The sequence below is a fragment of the Pituophis catenifer genome, unplaced genomic scaffold (genome assembly GCF_029215685.1).
Source record: "Pituophis catenifer annectens isolate HBS135680 unplaced genomic scaffold, rPitCat1.0.hap2 SCAF_17, whole genome shotgun sequence".
Classification (NCBI taxonomy): domain Eukaryota; kingdom Metazoa; phylum Chordata; class Lepidosauria; order Squamata; family Colubridae; genus Pituophis; species Pituophis catenifer.
Window position 1 is genome coordinate 7439493 of NW_027256897.1, and position 26887 is coordinate 7466379.

At 44.9% G+C, this 26887-nt stretch overlaps 1 protein-coding gene across 1 annotated transcript in view; it reads right to left on the reverse strand.

Moving 5' to 3' along the window:
- CACNA1B (calcium voltage-gated channel subunit alpha1 B) overlaps nt 1-26887 on the reverse strand; it is a 189094-nt gene that overhangs the window by 96920 nt on the left and 65287 nt on the right. Inside the window, exons 7-12 of the mRNA XM_070955498.1 lie at nt 22168-22271; nt 20252-20367; nt 13483-13539; nt 11525-11614; nt 8769-8978; nt 639-751 (exon numbers count right to left, since the gene is read on the reverse strand). Coding sequence (XP_070811599.1) covers nt 639-751; nt 8769-8978; nt 11525-11614; nt 13483-13539; nt 20252-20367; nt 22168-22271 — 690 coding nt within the window. The remainder of the gene's footprint in view (nt 1-638; nt 752-8768; nt 8979-11524; nt 11615-13482; nt 13540-20251; nt 20368-22167; nt 22272-26887) is intronic.

The following is a 26887-nucleotide window of genomic DNA, read 5'->3' on the forward strand; positions in this document are numbered from 1 at the left end:
CCATTTAGGTCTAAATTTATGCCACCTAGATCCAGATTTGTGCCATTTAAATCTAGATTTATATAATCTAGATTTATACCATCTAGATCACCTAGACCTAGACCATTTAGATCTAGACCATCCATATCTAGATCTAGGCCATTTACTGGTAGATATAAATATGTGATACCTAGATCTAGATCTGTGCCATTTAGATCTAGTTTTATACCATCTAGATCATTTAGACCCAGACCATTTAGATCTAGACCATCTAGATCTAGATCTAGACCATTTAGCTATACATTTATGCCACCTAGATCCAGATCTGTGCCATTTAGATCTAGATTTATACCATCTAGATTTATACCATCTAGATTTATACCATCTAGATCATCTAGACTCAGACCATTTATATCTAGACCATCTAGATCTAGACTATTTAGTTATACATTCATGCCACCTAGATTTAGATTTATACCATTTAAATCTATACCATCTAGATCTAGAACTAGACCATCTAGACCCAGACCATCTAGACCCAGACCATCTAGATCTAGACCATACATCCAGACCCAATCCTTCCTACCAGTTCTTTTATGGGGACACCATGCATAAAATCGTGATCGCGCAAGGGAGCCCTTGCGTCCTTCTCTCCTTACCCCAAAGTCAAAGCAATTGAACGAGGAATGGAAGTAGTTCCTTGGCCCCAGACCGTACATCTTCAAAGTCATCTCGGTGAGGAACAAACCCAGGAAGACAAATTCAGCAAAATCTAGAAGGAAGTAGCAGAAAATGAGCAACAGGTCAGATCCAACTGGCGGGGAGGGAATAATTAATTGGGAATGCAAATGTAAACATTTGTTCTGGAGAGAAAACCCAACCTCCCCAAACAATTCTCTTTCTTATTCTGCGTTTAACTTCTTAATTCAATTGCTTCTTCACCAATGCAGAAGACTTCAAACTGGAAGGTTTCAACGAATAACAGAGTAACAGAGTTGGAAGGGACTTTGGAGATCTTCTAATCCAAACCACTGCTCAATCAGGAAACCCTACCCCACTTCAGACAAATGGTTATCCAATCTCTTCTTAAAATCCTCCCAGTGATGGAGCACCTAGAACTTCTGGTGGCAAGTTGTTCTACTGATTAATTGTTCTAATTGTCAGGAAATTCCTCCTAGGTTGCTTCTCTCCTTGATGAGTTTCCACCCATTGCTTCTTGTCCTGCCCTCAGGGGCTTTGGAGAATAGCTTGACTCCCTCTTCTTTGGGGTAGCCCCTGAGATATTGGAAGACTGCTGTCATGTCTCCCCTAGTCCTTCTTTTCATTAAACCAGACATACCCAATTCCTGCAACCGTTCCTCATATGTTTTAGCCATCAGACTCCTAATTATCTGTGTTGGTCTTCTCTGAAATCCTCCCCCCGATTTTCAAAATGCCAACTTTCTTAAACAAAAGAAAAGTCACCCACTAAGAGTGTAAACGATTGCCCACAGAGAATTCCAGCACTATTTTAGACTTTGGTCTAGGACTCTGTGTTGCTAAAGCAACGTTGAAATATTGTTCTAGCTTCAAATAGAGCCCTCTCTCAGAATATTATGCCATCCGGGATTTTTCTTGCTTTGCTAGAACTTAAATATCTCATATTTCTATTGCTCCTTTTTTCACTCTTCCCTTTTTTTTTTTTTTTAAAAAAAAATGCTTTTTCACCATGATCCACACAACTGACCATCTGAGTTAAAATCCCAGTACTATTGGGACCTCTCCAACAGCAGAAGAGACGAGTTCACAATTATCCATCCATCCATCTTCCTATCCAAGGTCTCCCGTTTTCTACCACCCTTCCAGCTGATGAATCACCGTCACAATTTCTTCCAACCTAACCTTGTCCGTTTAATCAGAAAACAAATGCAATTCCATAACATTTGACCATCCCTGGATTTAATAGAATTCTTTAGAGAAGAGAAGATAATTCTTTATGGGCTAACTGCGATTGGACACACAAGGAATTTGTCTCCAGTGCATAAGCTCTCAGTGTACATACAAATAACAAAGTGACAGGTCATGGATCGTAAATCATAGTTACGATCATTAATCATAAAGGAGTAGTGCGGTGGCCTAGAGTTGGAGCTCTCGCCTCACAATCAGGGGGCTGTGAGTTCGATCCTAGGTAGAGGCAGATATTTCTCTCTCTGGGCACATTGAGAATATATCTGCTGAATATAACTCTGCACTGGCAACAGGAAGGGCATCCGGCGAATAAACAAAGAGAATAGAATAGAATAGAATAGAATAGAATAGAATAGAATAGAATAGAATAGAACAACAGAGTTGGAAGGGACCTTGGAGGTCTTCTAGTCCAACCCCCTGCTTGGCCAGGAAACCCTACACCACTTCAGACAAATGGTTATCCAACATCTTAAAAACTTCCAGTGTTGGAGCATTCACAACGTCTGCAGGCAAGTTGTTCTTTCTTCTTAGAGAAATGGATGAAAAAGAAAGAAGGGGAAGAGAAGAGCTGGCTACAAATAATTCAATTCGATTTTTTAAAAAAATGGGATTGCTGTGAAAAGCCCCCCCCCCCCACCCCACCCGGTAGCTGTTTTCCACCCAATACCTCTGAACAAGATCATTAGCAGTTTCTCTCTCTCTCGTTGTCTCATCACTAATAGATTAATGCAATTTTCTGTTGAACCTCTCGAAGTCTGAAGCCATTAGGGACAGAGCTTTGCTATTAACACTATCCGGTTCTTGGCTGCTTCCAGCCTTTGCTGGAAACCAACACTGGAAGTTTTTAAGAAGATGTTGGATAACCATTTGTTCTGAAGTGGCGTAGGGTTTCCTGCCTAAGCAGGGGGTTGGACTAGAAGACCTCCAAGGTCCCTTCCAACTCTGTTTATTCTATTCTATTCTATTCTATTCTATTCTATTCTATTCTATTCTATTCTATTCTATTCTATTCTATTCTATTCGACTCTACTCTACTCTATTCTATTCTATATTCCATTCCATTATCTATTCTATTCTATTCTATTCTATTCTATTCTATTCTATTCTATTCTATTCTATTCTATTCTATTCTATTCTATTCTATATTCCATTCCATTATCTATTCTATTCTATTCTATTCTATTCTATTCTATTCTATTCTATTCTATTCTATTCTATTCTATATTCCATTATCTATTCTATTCTATTCTATTCTATTCTATTCTATTCTATTCTATTCTATTCTATTCTATATTCCATTCCATTATCTATTCTATTCTGTTCTATTCTATTCTATTCTATTCTATTCTATTCTATTCTATTCTATTCTATTCTATTCTATTCTATTCTATTCTATTCTATTCTATATTCCATTCCATTATCTATTCTATTCTATTCTGTTCTGTTCTGTTCTATTCTATTCTATTCTATTCTATTCTATATTCCATTCCATTATCTATTCTATTCTATTCTATTCTATTCTATTCTATTCTATTCTATTCTATATTCTATTCTATTCTATTCTATTCTATTCTATTCTATTCTATTCTATTCTATTCTATATTCCATTCCATTATCTATTCTATTCTATTCTATTCTATTCTATTCTATTCTATTCTATTCTATTCTATTCTATTCTATTCTCCATTCCATTATCTATTCTATTCTATTCTATTCTATTCTATTCTATTCTATTCTATTCTATTCTATTCTATTCTACCATCGTGCATGCAAAAGGACGGTTCATATTTTCCTCCTCGGCTCCCCCATCCCCCTCTTTCCAGAATCCGCACCTAAAATATTCAGCAGACATAAGGACGAGTGCTGGCTTTGAAGACTTCCCTTGTTCTGCATACTGATATCCACAGAGCTTTGCAGGCAAACACCGTCTCATCAAGGAACTCATTAATTTGCATTCCTCAGAATCCGTGCCCAAGAAAACACTTGAAGTGAGCTGCAATTTGAATCCTTACAGGATTAATTTACAGAGTTGGAAGGGACCTTGTAGGTCATCTAGTCCAACCCCCCTCCCAAGCAGGAGACCCTACACCATTTCTGACAGATGGCAGTCCAGTGTCTTCTTGAAAGCTTCCAGGGATGAAGCTCCCACAACTTCTGAAGGCAACTTCTGTTCCATGGGTGGATTGTTCTCACTGTCAGAAAATTTCTCCTTATTTCCAGGTTGAATCTCTCCTTGATCAGTTTCCATCCATCCTGGCCTAATTTTCTCCCCTTTCTTTTAAGTTTTTAAATTGAAATTTTAATTTGTTTTAAATTATTGGGATTTTGGGCTAAATTATTTAATTTGGTTTTAATTATGTTTTAACTTTTGTATTTATGTATTTTATTTTGTGCCTGCTCACCGCCCTGAGTCCTTCAGGAGTAGGGCGGTATATAAATTTAAAAAAAATAGAAATAGAAAATAGAAATTGCTCCTTGTCTGGCCTTCAGGTGCTTTGGAAAAGAGTTTGACCCCCTTCCTCCTCTCTGTGGCAGCCCCTCAAATATTGGAAGACTGCTATCCTGCCTCCCCTGGTCCTTCTCTTCACTAGACTAGCCATGTCCAGTTCCTTTGTGGCGAAAAAAGTTGTCAAATGGGACAAAACAACTGTCTTGCTTGGAAATGTTGGGCTCAATTGTGGTCGTAACACAAGAATTAACTGTATGTTTGTCAAACTTAACCAGTGGTGGGTTTCACTTACATTTGCTAATGGTTTGCTCACGTGCGCGCCACTTCTGTGCATGCACAGAAGTTTCTGCGCTTACGCAGATCGTATTTGATGACATCCGGGCAGGTGGGCGGAGCCTCCCACCACCGCTGCTACCAGTTTGCCCAAACTGGGGCGAACCAGTAGCAACCCACCACTGAACTTAACATCGTCATGGATGGATTTGTCCATTTCAATGGTTAAGATAAAACAAATATCAAGAGCCTTGATAGTACAAGGGTTTAGTGCACCCTGTTATTAACACAGCTGCCTGCAATTTCTGCTGGTTCGAATCTCTCCAAGGCTCAAGGTTGACTCAGCCTTCCATCCTTTCTAAGGTAGGTAAATTGAGGACCCAGTTTGTGGGGGCAATAAGCTGACTTTGTATAAAATATACAAAAGAATGAAGGCTATTGCTTAAAGCATTGTAAGCCGCCCTGAGTCTCCGGAGAAGGGTGGCATATAAATCAAATTAAATATATATATATATATATACAGATAAATATAAATATACTGTTACTGAAACAGAAGATGGGTTGCTATTTTATATAGCCTGGAAGTTCATAATCATCATCATAAGTTTATTTGTCAAGCCTATATAAGATAACAGGTAAAAGTATAAACATAATTTGAATACATGAAAAGAGTATGTAAAAAGGAATATTAGGACAGGGACGGTAGGCACGCTGGTGTACTTATGCACGCCCCTTCTAATATCTAATATCGAAGGCTTTATTTAGCTTCCTCCATATTGTATTATCTTTTTGGGCTTTCAGAATTTTGAGGGTGCTGTGCTTTAAAGAAAGAGAATTGTTTTCTTTTTTAAAATAGTCTGGCTTAATTAACTAATTTTCCCTGAATTGTATGAGCCCCCCCCCTGCCCACCCCCCTGCTTTGAGGACGTGAGAGCAATCAACCCATGGAACAGAAGTTGCCTTCAGAGGTTGTGGCAGCTTCATCCCTGGAAGCTTTCAAGAAGAGACTGGACTGCCATCTGTCAGAAATGGTGTAGGGTCTCCTGCTTGGGCGGGGGGTTGGACTAGATGACCTATAAGGTCCCTTCCAGCTCTCTTAATCTGTATCTGTGAAAAAACACATATGTGGATAGATTTTTTTTTTTAAATACAGCATTGTTTACAGGACTACAGGATTCTCGTTCCTGACTAAATATCTCTCAAATAAATACCAAATAAGGGATTTGTCCATTCAGAATAACAGAGTCGGAAGGGACCTTGTAGGTCATCTAGTCTGACCCCCCCAAATGCAGAAGACTTCAAACCAGAAATCTTGAGTAGTCAATGAATAACAGAGTAACAGAGTTGGAAGGGACCTTGGAGGTCTTCTAGTCCAACCCCCTGCTTAGGCAGGAAATCCTACACCAGACAAATGGTTATCCAACCTCTTCTTAAAAACTTCCAGTGTTGGAGCATTCACAACTTCTGGAGGCAAGTCGTTCCACTGGTTAATTGTTCTCACTGTCAGGAAATTCCTCCTTCGTTCTAAATTGCTTCTCTCCTGGATTAATTTCCATCCTTCCATTACATTCCTTGTAATCCCCTTCCCGGCTATTTGCTCGACCTGCTTTAGAAGATGCTTCAAGTTTTGTTTTTCTTTACAAGTGTTTGCTTGGTGTGTGTGTGTTTTTTTTTTAAAGTCGTCAATCCTCGGTTTTCTTGCTCCAGAGATACATCTCGTTCAAGCGTCCTCCTCAGCCGATGCACCTGTCAGCTATTCACAATACTCCTTTCTCATCCTAAAGCCTTCCACGCTGTTGAAACGTTTCTCTGCTTTTATCCCCCATTTTTTTCGTGTGCGCGCGTGTGATTAAAACGGGCTCTGCCTTTTCTTTCGTTTTTTTTCTTCGCTCCATGTAGCCTTTATAATTTTTCACTCAATTGGTAATTAACAAGAACATTCTTTCTGACACCAGCTGGGAGATGAATGTCTGTTCATAAAAGTTCTCTTCTTTTGGGAGGAAAATTAAAAAGAAAAAAAGAAAGAAACCCTCTACCGAAATCATTTCTGGCAAAGTGAATTCTCGTTCCCTCGCTTGCTGCTATTTTATTTTACTTTTTTTAAAAAAAATAAATAAAGAAGAAGAAGAGGGGGATGAAAGACAAATGTTCTGTTTTAGCCACTTAGCCTCAACTTACATGGAGGAAAAATTTTAAACCAGAACAAAATATCCAGCTCTCTGTACTCCCATCGCCTTATTATATTCCTTTGTTGGAAAAAAGAACAAAGAGCTTGCAAAACCTCAGGAAAAAAGAAAAACCCAGCAGCCTCTGATTTCGCTCTAAATCATCCCCAAAAAAGAGGTCATGCTTAATTTTTATTTTTTTTTTGCTTGTTAAAGCTTCAAATGTCTCCGGTAACATGGAAATTCTTTTTTCCACTTGGCTCACTGGTGTGCTGCAATACCTAAGGGTATTTACTCAGTGCTTGTAAGTATCCCATCCAGGGTGGATTGGGGGCCCCCGTTGCAACCACCAGAGTGCCTGGAGAAGAAATGAGCTGAGCATTTTGGAAGTGGCCAGATGGGCTGCAATCTGATATGGATAGTTTAATCCAGGGGTGGGCTTCAAAAATTTTAGCAAGGGGTTCTCTGCCCGGGTTTTTTGTTTTTTTTTTAATTTGATTTATATGCCGCCCTTCTCCGGAGACTCAGGGCGACTTACAATGCGCTAAGCAATAGCCTTCATTCTTTTGTATATTTATACAAAGTCAGTTTATTGCCCCCACAAACTGGGTCCTCAATTGACCTACCTTAGAAAGGATGGAAGGCTGAGTCAACCTTGAGCCTTGGCGAGATTCGAACCAGCAGAAATTGCAGGCAGCTGGTCTTAATTTGCTGGGTGGGCATGGCCATGGTGGGCGTGGCCTAGTCGGCCTGCTGCACCATGGCGGGGGGGGGGCTTTTTACCCTCCCCAGGCTCTGGAGGCTTTTCTTGAGCCTTTGGGAGAGCAAAAAACGGCCTCCCCAGGCTCCGGAGGCCCTTCCCAAACTTCCAGTAGGCCTGTTTTTCAGCCTCTGTGCACGCCCTGCACTTACCTGCATCCAAAATGGGCCATGTGGGGACTCCTGGGAGGGGAGGGGTGCAGTGGGCGGGGCCAGCCAGGAGTGGGATTTGGGGGTTCTCCAAACTGCACAGAATCTTAGCTAGAGGTTCTCCCGAACCCCTGCGAACCTCCAGCAGCCCACCCCTGGTTTAATCAACCCAATTCTGAAAATCGGACAAATCCAACCAGATTTCCTATTTCGGTTAAAAAGTTGGTCGGGAATAGTATAGGGTTTCCTGCTTGAGCAGGGAGTTGGATTAGAAGACCTTCGAGATCCCTTTCAACTCTGTTATTTTATTATTCTCCTGGGTTTTCCTGGGGGAGGATAGGTAAATCTATTTCCCAAAGCCCCTGAAGGCAGGACAAGAAACAATGCATGAAAACTAATCAAGGAGAGAAACAACCTAGAACTAAGGAGGAATTTCCTGACAGTCAGAACCATCAACCCGTGGAATGGGTTGCCTCCAGAAGCTGTGGGTGCTCCATCACTGGAGGTTTTTAAGAGGAGATTGGACAGTCATTTGTCTGAAATGGTAATAGGGTCTCCACCTTGAGCAGGGGGGGTTGAGCTAGAAGACCCCCCAACTCCGTTATTCATACCATCGACTGGATTTGGAGATCTTTAGCTCCATTAGCCAATTTCCTTCAGGTCATTAGTTCAAGTCATAAACGTGAGCAAATTAGAAAGCCACATTGTGGATTGTGGCTAGAACTAGTTCCTGTTCGTGAAAAAACAGCTAAGATCCAGGCATGGGTGCTGTCCACCATCTTTGGTGCTGAAGGAAAAGGGGCTTTTCCAAAGGGAGGGTTTTTTTCCTTGAAAACTTTTCGCTTCTCATCCCAAAAAACTTCTCGCAGTTCAGTTCTTGGATGAGATGTGAAACCTTTTCAAAGGAGAAAAAAAAAAAACCGAGGAAGTCTAGCTGGCTTTTGGAAAATCACCTTTGGGGCAACCATGACCTGGATGATTGAGAATCTCCAACCTTGCGTGTTCCCAACCCTGAAGTAGAATTGACAGAAGAAGACCTTACTTACAAAGGGTGGTGGTGAGACCTTCTGGTTGATCATAATGCACAATGGCCACACACATAGTGTTGAGGGCCACCACACAGAGGACAATCCAGTAGAAGCTCTGGGCCTTCACCATGCGCCGGATGAAAAAGCGGAACATCTTCTCTTTCCGACGGAAGTAGGAGGAGCTTTCATTCTTGCCACTCTTGAGACTGGCCCGGGCGAATGGAGACCCTGTAGTCATAGAAGAAAGCACCCTGTTTTTGTTTGTCTGTGAAAGATTTCACTTTTGTAAATTGGCCTATTATTTATTTATTTATTATTGGTTTGATTTCTCCTTCTCCGGAGACTCAGGGCGGCTTACAATGCATCAAGCAATAGCCTTCATACTTTTGTATATACCTGCTTAGTAGGGCTTTCGGGGGCCCCTAAGCGGTGTTTTTTTTTTTTATACAAAGTCAGCTTATTGCCCCCACAATCCGGGTCCTCATTTTACCTACCTCGAAAGGACGGAAGGCTGAGTCAACCTTGAGCCTGCTGAGATTTGAACTTGCAGCAATTGCAGGCAGCTGGTGTTACTTAACAGCACTTTAGTCTGCTGCGCCACCAAGGCTCTTATTTCTTATTACTCATAAGAGTAATAGAAATAAGAGCAGGAGTCACACTTGTAATGTGTCTGGTGGTTCCTTTGCTTAGCATAAGCCCGTGCACGACTGAAGCCTTAAATCTTTACGATGCTTCTGTGTGTGTATTTTTCTCCTGCATTTGAAGCTCGTCATATCGCCACCCGATCTTTTCTTTAATCAAGCAAATTCTACCCGCTTGCCACCACATGTTGCTTTGGGAAGTGATTACGAGGTTCTTTGCAGAACAATTTAAGGGAATTAGAAAACAACTCATAAAAACATAAGCGTTGGCAAAGAGGTCCTTGCCGGTCAGCACTTTTCATGGCCAGTGGGTAATTATACAGTAAATTTCCTACAAGCTGTCCTAAGCACGTCAAGAAATTATCCATATTAAAACGCTATAAAGTCGACAACCTTCGGCCGTTAGAGCGTGCCGTTTCTGAGAAGCGGAAGGAAGCTCACGCATCAGGAAATTCTACAGCCGAGGACGGAATCGAGATGAAGTGAAGCTCTTCCAACGGGAAAGGTTAAATTTGAATTTTACGTAAGACCAAATCTGAGTCACGGTTCTAAGCTCTCCAGAGGTGGAGCTGAGATCCATGGGCTGCCTTTGGTCTGTGGGGTTTCAGCAGAAGCTCGGCGGTTCTCTAATAAGGATGTTCTTCTTGTAGGTGAGACTGTCTGGTGAGTATCCTCCTTGAGTCTTTTTAAATCCTACAATTCTAGCCCTCATCAAGGTGACACACCTCAAGCCTGAGGATGGCTGCTAACAGACCTGCTGATGGCAACCACTTGAAAAGGGGACCAGACTGGATCTAGGAGAATCAAATGCTCAAGATCGTAAGAAAAAAAAAAGATAAAGGTTTCTTCATCCAGTCATTGTTCTGAACCAGCTCCCCAAACACGACAAACCCTCAGAAGTTAACTCAATGATTCCTTTATTAGGAGCACTGGCAGCCACAGCAGAAAGTTTCTCTTTCACCGCAGGCTAACAAGTCTGTCCGGCAGGGAGATAAATAGTTATCTGCCACATCTATTCATCTCCGCCCCATGCCTTTTATCCCCAGAGCTAAGGTGGGGCTTCGCTAGCAGCAGTGGCTCTTCCATCCCAAGGACCGGCCCATAGATTTCCAATGCTCTCCTCTCCTCTGCCTTCTGTGCATCTGTGCATCAGGCACTGGACCCAGCTGTTCCTCCTCCTCCTCATCAGCCACCTCCAGACCTGGGAGCTGTTGACTCTCCATCTGAGGGCTGATGGATAGCCCAGGCTCCATCTATGTCTCTGTCTCTGTCTCTGTCTCTGTCTCTGTCTCTGTCTCTGTCTCTGTCTCTGTCTCTGTTGTCTCTGTCTCTGTCTCTGTCTCTGTCTCTGTCTCTGTCTGTCTCTCTCTCTCTCTCTCTCTCCCAGCTCCACTCCCTCTTTCCCCTCGGAGCTCTCAGGTTACCTTGATGCTTACCATACTTACTCCCACACCTCCTCCTCCTCCTCTGATTCAGCTGCTTGGGAGGCTGGTAGCCGATAAGCTACAACAGTCCTGTCCGATTCTAGGGCACAATGCTCATCTCCATTTTTGGCTGTCTCCCAGCATTGTCCGAAGACATTTTCCATGGTCATTTGGCCAGCATGGCTATATGCCAAGGCACACAGAATGCTGTTACCTTCCCACTGAAGTGATACCTATTTATCTACTTGCATCTGCCTGCTTTCGAACTGCTAGGTGAGAGGAGCTAGAGCAAGGAACGGGAGCTCACCCATTCACGCAGCGCTCGGTCTCAAACCCAGGCTGTCAGCTTTCCAGCTGAGAAGCTTACCATCTTTAGCCACTGAGCCATCACCCACCCACCCACCCACCCGGATCCTAATCTGCCAATCATATATGCAAGTTGCATTGAAGGAACCCTGGAAAGAAAGTTTCCCTGCCTTACAGAGTTGGGGCCTTTCGAAGGCATTCAAAATACCCCAACAGATGAACTCAGAACCAGAGCCAGCTGCTTTTTTCTTAGCACACTCCCCAAAGCGGCATCCTGTAACTAAACCCAGGCAACCCCTGGGGTTGAGTTGACAATGTGCTTTGCTGATTTATGACCCGGAACCTTTGGCTTTGGAACAGAGAGCGTCTACCGAAGAAGGAGAATGTCCCTCATTAGACTTACCCACAGAGCAAACATCTGTGAAGTGATCTTCTCCTTCTTCGGCATGGATGAGATCGTTTTTGCTTTTCTTGATTGTCGCTCTTTTCAGCACTAGATACCAAAAGGGGACAGAAAAGGAGAGAAACAGGCAATAAACCACCGGGCTATTAGCTTTCAATAGAGGCTTCAAACTTCTTCAACTCTCCGAAGCTTTGAGACACAAATTGCCTTCCATCTGAAGGATGGCTCCGATGCAGCCCTAGACCAACCATTTGAGAGCCCATCAACCCCTTGACGGTTCCTTTTCTCCATCCTTTCCTGGCAAAGGGCCATTATTTATTTAGCCTTCCAGCTAAGCACAGCTTCCTTCAACCATCTTTGAACATCTTCAAAGCCATCAAAACCGGGGACCGAGGTTGGATGTTTGTGAGGCTGCAAATCAGAATCACGTCCCCCCATCGGGGTCTGACATCAGAATCAAAAGCAAAGAGGCAGCAGGGGAGGGGGGGAAGTTTCCCCCTTGTGCTATTAAAATCATAACTTTGCCTTTTTCCAATGGACGGTGATCGGAAGGTGGCCGCTACAATGATTCCAGCACCTTGAACATCATTTGACATAAGGTTACCTGCGCGTCAGGTAAAGCTATTCTGGTCTCAATTCTCAAGTGTTTTGTGCCTCCGATTCTCACGGATGCCAATTATTTAGCAAATGAGGAGGGGGGGGGCTTAAAAAAAATCTCCAAATCACTCGTGTCATACATTCACGTTCTCACTTCGAATAAAACTGGATTAGATGTCAACCTTAAGACTGCGAACAGTATGATGATAACAAAGATCGCTGGGTGAAGTCATTTTCTCTTTCAGCCAGGTGTGGGCTTCAAAAATTTTAGCAAGGGGTTCTCTGCCTGGTTGCTGGGTGGGCGTGGCCATGGTGGGCGTGGCCTAGTCGACCTCCTGCACCATGGTGGGGGGGGTGTTTTGCCCTCCCCGGGCTCTAGAGGCTTTTCTTGAGCCTCTAAGAGGGCGAAAATGACCTCCCCAGGCTCCGGACGCCCTCTGGAGGCCGGAAATGGGTTCCAGCCTTCCTGAACTTCCAGTAGGCCCATTTTTTGCCCTCCCTCAGCCTCCCCGCACGCCCTGCACTTACCTGCATCCAAAATGGGCCGCGTGGGGACTCCTGGGAGGGGAGGGGCTGGGTGAGCGGGCAGGGCCAGCTAGGAGTGGAATTTGGGGGGTCCTCAGAACTGCACAGAATCTTAGCTAGAGGTTCTCCCGAACCCCTGTGAACCCCCAGCAGCCCACCCCTGCTTTCAACCCAACATATCTCTATGGAATTTTGTTGTTGGAGGAAAAGGAGCATTATAGCCACTATATTGAGCTCCTGAACCAAAGGCAGGATATCAATCTGGCAAATCAACACAATGAGGGGTCCTTGGTGCTCTCTGAGTTTGCTTGTTGCCTTGCAGATATTTCATTGCCCAACTAGGTAACATCATCAGGGCGAGAAGGGAGTGGGGTTTGTGGAGGGGAAGAAAAGGAGGAGGGGAAGAGGAGGAGGAGGAGGAGGACTGTGGGGTCCTTGGTACTCTCTGAGCTTGCTTGTTGTCTTGCAGACGTTTCATTACCCAACTAGATAACATCATCAATGCTAGTAAGGAGTGGGGTTTGCTCTCCGTTTATATCTGCCCTGTGGTGTGTTGGTGTGGGTGACGATGTTGAATGAAAGGCCTCCAAGAAAACCACCAAGCTCAGAGAGCACCAAGGATCCTTCGCTACAAATATTCTCCTTCATTGGAAATCAACAAAACATTGACTCAGTCTGTGCTGAACTCTGATTCTGTCAGTGAGCTGAGCTGTCCGTGGTACTGAAATATTCTATTCTGGCTTCTAAACTCTGCTTCTATTACCTACCCGGCCTTTTGTATTAAAAAGCTATAGAGTCAGCACGCGAGGAGAGAAACGCATAGCTAGGCGACTCACCATCCAAGGGGGATTTCTCTTCAGCATTCTTGTCTTCTTCGGCTAACATCACCTCCTCTGAAAACACAGAAAGGACAATGCTTAGCCTTGTGTCACTTGGGGATACGACAGAGAATCGCAGCACCTCTAACGACTTTGTGATCAACGACGGGGGTGGTTTAGAGAAAAGTCTTCGAACGGAGTTGGTTGACAGATCTCAGGTTTTTAAATATTCTGAGATTTACCAAATAGAATCGGGGGAGGAGAGGGGGAGGGAGGAGAGAGGGAGGGAGGAAAAATATGGGCATGAGAGAGAAAGAGAGAGAGGGAAGGAAGGAAGGAGGAAGGAAGGAAGGACAATATGGGAGGGAGGGGGGGAGGGAGGAAGGAAAAATATGGGAATGAGAGAGAAAGGGAGAGAGGGAAGGAAGGAAGGAGGAAGGAAGGACAATATGGGAGGGAGGGAGGGAGGGAGGGAGGGAGGGAGGAAGGAAGGAAGGAAGGAAGGAAGGAAGGAAGGAAGGAAGGAAGGAAGGAAGGAAGGAAGGAAAAATATGGGAAGGAGGGAGGGAGGGAGGAAAAATATGGGAATGAGAGATGGAGGGAGAGAGGGAAGGAAGGAAGGAGGGAAAAAAGAAGGGGGGAGGGAAGGAAGGAAGGAAGGAAAAATATGGGAATGAGAGAGGGAGGGAGGGAGGGAGGGAGGGAGGGAGGGAAGGAAGGAAGGAAGGAAGGAAGGAAGGAAGGAAGGAAGGAAGGAAGGAAGGAAGGAAAAATATGGGAATGAGAGAGGGAGGGAGGGAGGGTGGGAGGATGGAAGGTTTCCTCACTCTTCATTACAGGTTCACGTTTTTGCTTCCACAATTTGTTAATTTAAAAATGCACAGGCTAATATCAATTCCTCAAGAAGCTCCACACGTCTGTCAAATATCATCCTCAAAGAAAAACCGGGAAAGCTGTAGTGAAAACGATAATAAAATGCCATCGATTTTTTTTTAAAAAAAATCCATCAGTAAAAACAGTGTTATTTTAACCATTGTTAGGATGGAGATTGGAGTAAACCATTCACAGCACCTTCTTCCCGAGTGGACTACGAGACGCCACTCAGGAGAAAATCCGCATTCATTCTGCCTTTCTGTGTCGCAGACTGAACTCATTAATGTTTAGGTCACTGGGTCTATCTCAGCTGCTAAGCAACACCTGTATGTATGTATGTATGTATGTATGTATGTATGTATGTATGTATGTAGGTCTTTGGTTATTCGGGTTTTCTCCCGCGTAAAATTGGAAGTGTCTTGGTGACGTTTTGACGAAGTCTCATTCGTCATCTTCAGGCTGGTTTTTTCGGCTTCGTGCTTCTAGGAGCAATGCATATAAGTTAATAGAAAGTAGCTGCTGTTGATTGTTCTAATTTTCTTCTCTCTCTGTGTGTGTTGTTCTTGTTGTTGTTTTTGCTTGACAGGTTAAGAAAAATGTGAAAAAAAAGACAAAAAGAAACCACTCATCATTTCTGGAGAGACACCCCTGGTAATAGACGGGAATTATTTGGCAACAGCAAGACAAGGAAATAGCAAACATATTGCCTGCTGTTTGCAATCATCTGGCTCCAGTTAAAAAATTAATAAGGATTTGACAGCGGAGACCAACCTTAAGGCAAGCAAATATTTCTGTGCATAATAGGGACGGCCCGTGAATTAAATCTCAAGTTGTTGACATACCCAGTCTCGTTCTCTTCTTGACTCTACGTATTTGCTATCTTTAATGAGCAGCCCTTTTAATAAAATAAACCATTCGGACGCGTGTGATATTATCCGGAGGTGGCAGAAGGGAGGGTGTTTATATGTTGCTTGTGGCAAGAGGCAAAATATGGGGTGGGGGTGGGGGGAGAGAAATAGCAACAGGCTAATTAGAAGGAGATAGAAGAAAAAGGATGTCGAGGGCTCTAGAAAGAGGGCAGAGAATAGCTACAAAGATGATTAGGGGCCGCAATGGCGAACCTATGGCAAGCGTTGCCCTAGCTCAGCTCCAGCACACATGTGCGCGGTGGCCAGCTGATTTTTGGGCTTTCCGGACCCACCGGAAGTCAGGAAATGGGCTGTTTCCGGCCTCTGGAGGGCCTCTGGGGCGTTGGGGAAGGCATTTTTTGCCCTCCCCAGGCTCCTAGAAATCCTCTGGAGTCTGGGGAGGGTGAAAAACGGGCCTACCGGGCCCACCATGCCATCCTGTGCCAAAAGCGGGGGTCATGCGCACATGCACGGGGTGGGGGCAGGATGCATTGAATTATAGGTATGGGCACACGGAGGTGCGACTCCCCCCCCCCGTGCTACCCCTGCTTTTGGCATGCGATGGCAAAAAGGTTAGCTAACGCTGATTAGGGGGCTGGAGGCTGAAACCAGAGGTGGTATTCAGCCGGTTCAAACCGGTTCGGGAAAACCGGTAGTGGAAATCAACACCCACCCCAGCTCTATGCCATCCTATTTAGGCACATTTTTGAGGCCGGGCACCTGCGCAGAAGGCTCGTGCACGAAGCGAATGGGAACGGCGAACCAGAAGTAACAAAATGTGAAACCCACCGCTGCCTGAAACATACAAAGAATGGTTGCAGGAACTGGGTGTGTCTAGTGTCTAGGACGGGAGTCTGCAACCTTAAATATTCAAAGAGCCATTTGGACCCGTTTCCCACAGAAAAGAAAACACCGGGAGCCACAAAACCTGGGTGGGTGTGGCCAACTGGATGTCACTCACTTCTACCAGTCACATGACCCCCTCCTAGCCACGCCTACCCAGCCGGTCATTAGGGCAGAGAACCAGTTGTTAAAAAACACCAGGAACCACAAAATCCTTTTGACATCTCTCTTTCTCCCTCCCTCTCTCTCCCCCCTCTCCCTCTCTCTCTGTATCTCTCTGTCTCTGCCCTGGCTGCTTCTCCATCCCCCACCATCACCCTTACCTTCTCAGGCCAGGCGAGGAGTGACTGGGAGGGGAGGGTGAGGTGTGGGGCCAGCCAGTGGTGGGATCACCTGACAGGGAGCCACAGCAGAAGGCCCAAAGAGCCGCATGCGACTCTGGAGCCGCAGGTTGCTGACCCCTAGTCTAGGACTAGGGGAGACCTGCTAGCACTTTCCCAATATTTGAGGGGCTGCCACAAAGAAGAATGGGTCAACCTATTCCTATAAATTTGTCTGAAGTGGTATAGGGTTTCCTGCCTGAAGCAGGGGGTTGGACTAGAAGACCTCCGAGGTCCCTTCCCACTCTGTCGTTCCGTTCTGTTCTATACTAAGAGTGGCATGAAGAGCAGTCTTCCAATATTTGAGGGGCTGCCACCAAGAAGAGGGAGTCAACCTGTTCTCCAAAGCACCCGAAGGCAGGACAAGAAGCAACGGATGGAAACGAATCAAGGACAGAAGCAAGCTAGAATTAAAGAGGGCTTCCCTGACAATTAGAACAATTTGTGGAACAGCTAAGTTGGTGCTCCAAAACTGGAGATATTTAAGAAGATATTGGACAACCATTTGTCTGAAGTGGTATAGGGTTTCCTGCCTGAGTGGGGGGTTGGACTAGGAGACCTCCAAGGTCCCTTCCCACTCTGTTATTCGGTTATTCTGCTTCAAAGTATGTGCTCATGTCCGACCTACATAGAGTGGTGGCCATGACTTATCATTCTACTGCTCCTTGTTCTGCAGAGTCCATCCCGCTGTTCAAAAATTGCCTATTATAAGTCAACAGCAATATGTCCTGGGATGATGGAACATCTTCCTCCTAATTTCAGAATATTGCTTTTGCATCCATTTATTATTTTGTGCCTCGTCATGGACCAGGCGTCTCAATTCTCCAGAGCTCAAACAGATGCCAAATTAAGACAAAGAGAAGATGAAACAGGCTCTCTCTCGTGTCTCAAAAATCCAAAGGTTAAAAAAAAACAACGACAACGCCACTATGCAAACTCAGTCCCAAATATGCTACATCTGCTATAGTCTCTAAGATACATCAGATCTAAGATGCTACTCAACTCCAAACAATGGAAGCTATATTCTCTACCTTTCTAACTGGGAAATCGGTTCCTGATTTTCGATTGATGGCTTCTCCTGTGCGTCAGCTGGACATTCTTCTTCCATGGGGAATCTGAGCTTGCCATAGAGCTGTGATGGCAAACCTATGGCACGCCATATCAGTGGGCATGTGAGCTCAGCTCTGGCACACATGTGCACGCCGGCCAGCTGATTTTCGGGCCTTCTGGGCCCACCAGAAGTAGGGAAACAGGTTGTTTCCTGCCTCCAGAGGGTCTCAGGGTGTGGTGGGGAAGGCCCGTTTTTCTCTCTCACCTGGCTCCAGAGCCTTTCTAGGAGTCTGGGGAGGGTGAAAATGGTCTTCCCCACCCCTACCCCTCGGAGGTCCTCCAGAGGACGAAAACGGCCCGTTTGCCAACTTCCGGTCCCACTGGAAGTTGGCAAACGGGTAATTTCTGGCATCCAGAGGGCCTGGGGGGTGGGGAAGGCCGTTTTTGCCCTCCCCAGGCTCCTAGAGAGGCTCTGGAGGTTGGGGTCAGCAAAAAACAGGCCTTCCAGTCTCTTTCCTATTACCTGTTTCCTTACCTTCTTATGTAACTTTGTTGCTTGTATCTTACGATATATATTGATTGTTTTTATTTAGCATCCTATTATGATTTATGTTGATTGCTTATTGAGTATCCTATGACTACCACTGGATGTTCTGTCTTATGATTTATGATGATTATATTTTATGATTATGACCATGGTCTATCACTTGTTGCTTGTATGTACACTGAGAGCTTCTGCACCCGAGATAAATTGCTTGTGTGTCCAATCACACTTGGCCAATAAAGAATTCTATTCTGTTCTGTTCTGTTCTATTCCTTATTCTATTCTGGTTCTGTTCCATTCCGTTCTGTTCCGCTCTGTTCCATTCTAGTCTAGTCTAGTCTAGTCTACTCTAGTCTATTCCTTATTCTATTCTGTTCTCTTCTGTTCTGTTCTGTTCCCTATTGTGTTTTATTCTCAATTCTGTTCTGTTCCTTATTCTAGTCTGTTCTCTTTCTGTTCCTTATTCTATTTTGTTCTTCTCTGTTCTAATCTACGCTGGTTTAGTCTATTCCTTATTCTGTTCTGTTCTGTTCTGTTCTGTTCTGTGCTATACCGTGCTGTGCCATGCGATGCTATGCTATGCTATTCTTCCATTCCATTCCATTCCATTCCATTCCATTCCATTCCATTCCATTCCATTCCTAATTTCTATTCTATTCTATTCTATTCTATTCTATTCTATTCTATTCTATTCTATTCTATTCTATTCTACTCTACTCTACTCTACCCTACCCTACCCTACCCTACCCTACCCTACCCTACTCTATTCCTCATTCTACTCCATTCCATTCCATTCCATTCCATTCCATTCCTAATTTTTATTCTATTCTATTCTATTCTATTCTATTCTATTCTATTCTATTCTATTCTATTCTATTCTATTCTATTCTATTCTATTCTATTCTATTCTATTCTATTCTATTCTATTCTATTCTACTCTACTCTACCCTACCCTACCCTACCCTACCCTACCCTACCCTACTCTACTCTATTCCTCATTCTACTCCATTCCATTCCATTCCTATTCCTGCACTGGGAATATAACATCAAGACAATCATCTCAAAGTTATGAATGGGAAGAGAGAAGCCATAAGCAAGAAATCACAGCCCCGTCATGTGCCAACCGATTGCCTTTCTGTTAATTGCGAGGACCTTCTTCGAAGCCAGTGATCATCCGAAATGCCAACCCAGGCATGCCCTCTTTTTGAATAACAGTTTACCTTTCGTAGCCTAACATTTGCAGTCTGCCAAAAGCTTCTTACTCAGGGGGCCCAGTGGGATCCAACCTTCTGCGTCACTACAATGCCAGTTCTGCCTCTTTTTCTCTCTCTCTCTCTCTCTCTCTCTCTCTGTGTTTGTGAGATGACATGGAAAGGGAAGCGCTTGCCTAGCGTGTCAGCACCGAGGTGCTGCTTTCTCTGTCTGTCCCTTCAAAACGTCTCTGGTTTTTCCTCTTTTTTATTTTGAATTGGAACCATTTTCTTTCTGCATAGGAATCTGTTCTGACCCAGCAGAAGCAAGAAACAGACTCCTGGTCACAAAAAAAAAACCCCTCTTTATTTACCCCTTGTGAATTAATTGCATTCACCCACCAAAAAGTCCAGGCAATAGTCCTTCAAAGAATTAATTGCACTAATAGACCTTATCAGCTCCTTGCGATAATTGCAAGGCTGTGAACTCCCAGCCAAAAGGCTGCAAATAAAGTTCTGGCAAGCAGTCTTTGAGGCACGAAACACAATGAACAAAATCTTCAGAAATACGAACGGTTGTCTCCTACGACAACCACTCCCCTTCTAGGAGCCAGGGAGGGGCCATTCAGCATCCACATGTGTTTTGTTTCCCGAATTGACTCCTTGTCCTCCGTTGCTCACCTCTCCTAACTGCTCTGTGCATATGTGCATCTGGAACAGGCCCCAGCTGCTCTTCCTCCTCACTCATCTCAGGCAAAGGCAGCTGCCTCTCCGGTGGCTGGGAAGTATTGGACAGCCCTGGCTCTATCTCTGTGTCCAACACAGAGCATCTATCAGAGCCTTCTCCAGACTCCAGAAGTGACCCAAGTTCCTCCCCAACCTCCACATCGTCCGAGTCTGCCGCCAGCTCCTCTGGCAGCTGGCGGGCCACAACAGAATCTTCCATTGAGTCAGCTTTGATTTCCTTCTCAAGACTTGGGAAATTTTTCTCCGTCTTACCTGCTTTAAAGATCCATTCCAAGTAGCCGTTAAGTTCTCTCTCGATCTGCTGCTGTCTCCGGAGTTTCAGAAAAGCTCGCCGGTTTTCAACTCTCTCTCGTTCTTTGGCAAACTCACTGCGGAGAAGAAACAGATAAATGAGTGCAACCTTCATAACCAGTCATTCGCTTAACAACTGTGGCAAAGAAGGTCGTAACCATAGGGCAAAACTCACTTGACAAATGTCTTGCTTAGCAACACGAATTTGGTTGTAAGTTGAGCACTACCTATACAGGACTTTTTTCTCAGTCCATGCTCTGGTGCTGAATGGTGAAGCCTACAAGTGATGACCCGGGGCACCACACAGAGGTAACACGGGCAGAGGGCAATTCAAACTGCCCCTTTATTGCTCCAAATTTCCCCAAATGTTCCCACCTTTCTGGCCAGTCCCAGAACAAAGTGATGGCAAACATCCACACACACCTCAAGCAGCCTCTGGCTGCAAATAGTCCAGCCCAATGCTGTGAGCACCATGGCTGCAAAGCAAGAAATCCAGCAGGGCAAATCGAGGAATCCAAGAAGCAAAGGAGCAAGGCAAGGAATACAGAAATACAGAAAGAATGCAAGGAATCCAGGAAAGTTCAAACATCGGCAGTCAACACTCCAGGAATTCAGCATTTGTGCCCTATAAATGCCCCTCCCTGCAGCATCTCCTTAAGTCTCAGTCCCCATGTGTGCCTTGTGAAGAGGGGCAGGGCGCTCTCCTCCCGAGTAGTCGGGTCAGTCTGCTCTGTTTCTGCCTTCTCTCCACTCTTTGTGCTCAAGGATCAGGAGACGGTGGTCCTTGCTCATCGCTTGAGGTCTGTCTCTCATGTTCCCTGCTTAGCTTCTCTTGGTTATCCTGCCCCCCTTTCCCCCTGCCTACAAGCCCAATCCTGAAAGACCCTGGCATGACTGGGCCTACTCCTCCCCATTTTCCTCCCAAACCAACGAAGCCGCCCCCTCGATCTCCGTCGGCTCTAGCTATGGCTCGTCTTCCTCCACAGATTCAGGCTCCGACAGGGGCATGACACTATGCCAGTTCTGTAAATCTGAGAAATCCGACTTGGTCAAAATCTCTTTCTTTCCTCTTTCTCTCTCTTTTCCTTTCTTTTTCTCCCCGCAGCCGCTCCCAAAGGGGCAGAAGGTTGAGCTGTAAATGAATTCTCCAGGTGGGGGACACTAAAATAGGCCAGGGGAGATAGATGGATTGTGCCAGATGCTAAATATGGAACCTATTGTTGCAGCGCCAAGGCTCCTCCCTTCCTCCTCCTCCTCACTCCTCACTCCTCACTCCACAAACCCCACTCCCTTTTAGTACTAATGATGTTACCTAGTTGGGTCATAAAACATCTGCAAGAAAACCACCAAACTCAGAGAACACCAAGGATCCCCATGCACAGTCCTCCTCCTCCTCCTCCTCCTCCTCCTCCTCCTCCTCCTCCTCCTCCTCCTCCTCCTCCTCCTCTAAACCCAACCCCCTTCTAGCACTGATGATTCTACCTAGTTGGGTCTTGAAATGTCTGCAAGAAAACCATGAAACTGAGAGAGAACCAAGGACCCCACAGTCCTCCTCTCCCCATACACCCCTTCTCTCTAGCATTGATGATGTTATCTAGATGGATCATGAAACATCTGCAAGAAAAAGACCCCACAGTCATCGTCCTCCTCCCCATCTCCACAAACCCTACTGCCTTCTAGTGCTGATGATGTACCCTAGTTGGGTCATGAAACATCTGCAAGAAAACCACCAAGCTCAGAGACCACCAAGGACCCCTCCGTTCAGCCCTGAGCTGCAAATATTCTCTTCTGTCAGATCTTCTCTCTGGAATGGGAATTGACCCACCAAACTCACAAATGCAGCCAGAGGATAGAAGAGAAAGTAAAGGGGTCCTTACCCTGATAAGACACCAAGGACCAGGTTGAGCATGAAGAAGGAGCCAATGATGATGAGGGGGATGAAGTAAAGCCAATTCCACATGTTCCCTGCAGCGTCGTTGGTCTGGAAAACAGAGAGAGAGGTTGTGAGCAGACACCAAAAACACATCACCAACATAGCCAGACATGTTATATAGGTAGTCCTCGACTTACGACCACAATTGACCCACCCAATTGGTAAGTGAGACTTTGGTTAAGTGAATGTTGCTCCATTTTACGACCTGCTTTCAAACTGCTAGGTTGGCAGAAGCTGGGACGAGTAACGGGAGCTCACCCCGCTAGGCGGCGCTAGGGATTCCAACCGCTGAACTGCCAGCCTTTAGATCGACAAGCTCAGCATCTTAGCCACTGAGCCACTGCATTCCTTTAAACACTATAATGAGGATTACTTAAATGTGACAAATGTGATAGAGATTACTAATATTGTTATTGCAAATTGGATTAATATGAATGATACCCAGAACCAACTCTATCCGCACACAATATGGATGTATATTTTTAAAAATAATAAAAAATATAATACATAAATTAAAAAAAAGAAGAATAAAGAAACATCCCCATTCTGCGTTTTAGCGAGTATGCTATGTAATTTTTTTATTCCGCCTGAATACTTTTGGGCCAGTCAACCAAGGCTGTGTTTAAGGCACTGAAATCCATTTACTCCCTCCCCCCACTCCCCGTTGCCCCCATCCCCATTAGGGAAAACGCCATTCTGGCGGAAAAATTCCAAGTTCTTATTAACGTTTGACTAATTCCTTCCCTTCTCCCCATCCATTTAACGTTTCAATCCTCAAAAAAAGGCTTCTTTAACTCCTGCAAAGTCAAAGGAACAGGCTGGAGGGCCGGGAGGGAGGGCTCTGCGGACAGCAATTAAGTGTGCAGACAACTGGAGGGTAACATGTAGCCTTCCAGATGTTGGTGAATTTCTTAGCCTCTCTTGGCTGAGCAATATCCAACATCTGGAGACTCGTCGGTAGCTTAAGTAGATCAAAAACTAAAGGCAGGACAAGAAGTGAGGGATGGAAATGAAATCAAGGAGAGAGCCAACCTAGAACTAGGGAGGAATTTCCTGAGAAATGAGAACAATTAATCTTGACTCCAGAAGTTGTGGTTGCTCCAACACTGGAGGTTTTTAAGAAGAGGTTGGACAACCACCTGTCTGAAATGCCTTCGGAAGTTGTGGGAGCTTCATCACTGGAATCTTTCAAGAAGAGACTGGATTGTCATCTGTCTGAAATGGTGTAGGGTTTCCTGCTTGAGCAGGGGGTTGGACTAGAAGTCCGCCAAGGTCCCTTCCAATTCTATTATTCTGAGTTGAGTAGAGTAGAGTAGGGTAGGGTAGGGTAGGGTAAAATAGAAAAGAGTAGGGGAGGGTAAGGTAGGGTAGGGTAGGGTAGGGTAGGGTAGAGTAGAGTAGAGTAGAATAGAATAGAATAGAATAGAATAGAATAGAATAGAATAGAATAGAATAGAATAGAATACAGTAGGGTAGGGTAGGGTAGGGTAGGGTACAGTAGGGTAGGGTAGACTAGACTAGACTAGGGTAGGGTAGGGTAGGGTAAAATAGAAAAGAGTAGGGGAGGGTAAGGTAGGGTAGGGTAGGGTAGGGTAGGGTAGGGTAGAATAGAATAGAATAGAATAGAATAGAATAGAATAGAATAGAATAGAATAGAATAGAATAGAATAGACTACAGTAGGGTAGGGTAGGGTACAGTAGGGTAGGGTAGACTAGACTAGACTAGGGTAGGGTAGGGTAGGGTAGGGTAGGGTAAAATAGAAAAGAATAGAGTAGGGTAGGGTAGGGTAGGGTAGGGTAGGGTAGACTAGACTAGACTAGACTAGACTAGACTAGACTAGACTAGACTAGACTAGACTAGACTAGACTAGACCAGACCAGAAAAGAACAGAACAGAATGTGGAGTGGAGTGGAGTGGAGTGGAATGGAATGGAATGGAATGGAATGGAATGGAATGGAATAGAATAGAATAGAATAGAATAGAATAGAATAGAATAGAATAGAATAGAATAGAATAGAATAGAATAGAATAGAATAGAATAGGATTGTGCCATCATGATTTCAGAACTAAATTATCCCCATCTCCTTGAGAACAAAGTGCCTTTTCTCTTGTAAAATAAATAGATTGATTTAATAAAAAAAAAAGAATGGCATGAATATGTGTGAGAATGTGCACATGTTGCCACTATCTATGTATTTTTAGAAAAGAACAACGGTGCTTTGCATAGAAATAGCTCGATGCGAGTCTTCTTCTCCCTGCTTTTGATTCCCAGCTGTGCAGGGAGGATGCTAAATTTTATTTTATTTTTTTTTCTCTCCACTACCAGATCTGAATTTGCATGCATTTTCATGAACACTGAAGAATCCTGGAGACTAACCGAGTCAGGGCATAAAAATGTTGTTGCAGGGAAGTCGCAAAGGGGATGCCAAGGACATTGGAAACCGGCAGACCACAGCTCCATCCTCTCATTTATAGGGTGAGATGGAAGCTGAAGTCTTAATACAGAATACACAATGACAGAAGGGACCTTGTAGGTCATCTAGTCCAACCCCCTGCCCAAGCAGGAGACCCTACACCATTTCTGACAGATGGCAGTCCAGTCTCTTCTTGAAAGCTTCCAATGATGAAGCTCCCACAACTTCCGAAGGCAACTTCTGTTCCATGGGTTGATTGTCAGAAAAATTCCTCTTTATTTCTAGGTTGAATCTCTCCTTGTTCAGTTTCCATCCATTGTTCCTTGTCTGGCGTTCAGGTGCTTTGGAAAATAGCTTGACCCCCTTCCTCCTCTCTGTGGCAGCCCTTCAAATATTGGAAGACTGCTATCCTGTCTCCCCTGGTCCTTCTCTTCACTAGACTAGCCATGCCCAGTTCCTGCAACCGTTCATCATATGTTTTAGCCTCCAGTCCCCTAATCATCTTGGTTGCTCTTCTCTGCACTCTTTCTAGAGTCTCCACATCTTTTTTATAGTGTGCTGACCAAAACTGGATGCAGTACTCCAGGTGTGGTCTTACTTAGGCTTTATAGAGTGGTAGTAGTACCTTACTTGATTTTGATTCAATCCCTCTGTTAATGCAACTTGTGTTGGCTTTTTTGGCTGCCACCGCACTCTACGGGCTCATCTTCAATTGATTGTCCACTAAGAGTCCGCTAGGTTTTATCTATACCAGTAGTCCTTGATTTAAACCGCAATTGAGACCAGAACTTTTGTTGCTAAGAGAGGGGATTGTTAAGTGAGTTGTGGCTGATTTTACAACTTTTTTTTTGTCATGGTTATTAAGCAAAGAGCTACTGTATATAAAGAGGGAGCAACTTACACTAACTGCCACTGATAATGTCATCTAGTTAGGTAATGAAATGTCTGCAAGAAAACAACCCAGCTCAGAGAGCACCGAGGACCCCACAGTTCAGCCTGAGCTACAAATCTTCTCTTCTACCCATTTTGGAATTTCCATCGGAAAGTTGTTCAGGGAGCAGGAAACTGGGTGGAGCTTCTCCCCACCGAAGCACAGCGTAGTTTAGCTTCGGAAAACTTAAATATTATATAAGAGAACATCACCAGGCCCAACACTGTATCTTCGCTTTCCCTTCCATCTGAATAATTCACTGGAAGCCAGAGTAATTTCAGCAGAAATCTCAGGGGGGAGACAGAGAGAGAGTGAGGAAGGGAGGGAAGGAGGGAGGAAGGGAGGGGGAGGAGAGACAGAAAAAGAGAGAGAGAAGAAGAGAGAGGAAGGGGGAGAGAGAAGAAGAGAGGAGGGAGAGAGAGAGAGGAGGAGAGGAAGAGGAGAAAGGGGGAGAGGAAGAGAGAGAGGGGAGAGAGAGGAGGGAAAGAGAGGGGGAGAGAGAGAAGAGAAAGGAGGGGGAGAGAGAGAGGAGAGAGGAGGGAGAGAGAGAAGAGAAAGGAGGGGGAGAGAGGAGAGAGAAAGAGAGAGGGGGAGAGAGAGAGGGAGGGAGGGAGGGAGAGGTGGGAGAGAGAGGAAGAGAGAGGAGGGAGAGAGAGAGGAAAAGAGGGGAGGGGGAGAGAGGAGGGAGAGAGAGGAGAGAGAAACAGAGAGGGGAGGGAGGGAGAGAGAGAGGAAGAGAGGGGAGGGGAGAGAGAGGAGAGAGAAACAGAGAGGGGAGAGCAAGAGGGAGGGAGAGAAAAAGAGAGGGCAGGGGGGGAGAGAGAGAGAGAGAGAAAGGAAGAGAGAGAAGGGGGAGAGAGAGAGACAGAGGAAAGAGAATGGAAGAGAGAGAAGAAGAGAGAGGAAGGGGGAGAGAGGAAGAGAAAGGAGGGAGAGAGAGGGAGAAGTGAGGAGAGAAAGAGAGAGGGGGAGAGGGAGGGAGGGAGAAAGAGAGAGGGGAGAGAGGAGGGGGAGAGAGAGAAGAGAAAGGAGCGGGAGAGAGGGAGAGAGAGGAGAGAGAGAGAGAAAGAGAGAGGGGAAAAGAGAGGAAGGGGGAGAGAGAGGGGGGAGAGGGAGGGAGGAAGAGAGAGGGGAGTGGGGGAGAGAGAGAAAGAGAAAAAACTCAAGCCAGACATCGCTGTTCCAAGTGGGAGTAATCCCAGGCTATTTGTCTTTCCAGCAGGCGGGCAGCGTGTTTAACCATTAGTCACCTTGCTCTGATTAGGGGTAATTTTAAAAGTATAATCTTATTTAAAAGGGGAAGTTTCCCAACCTGGGA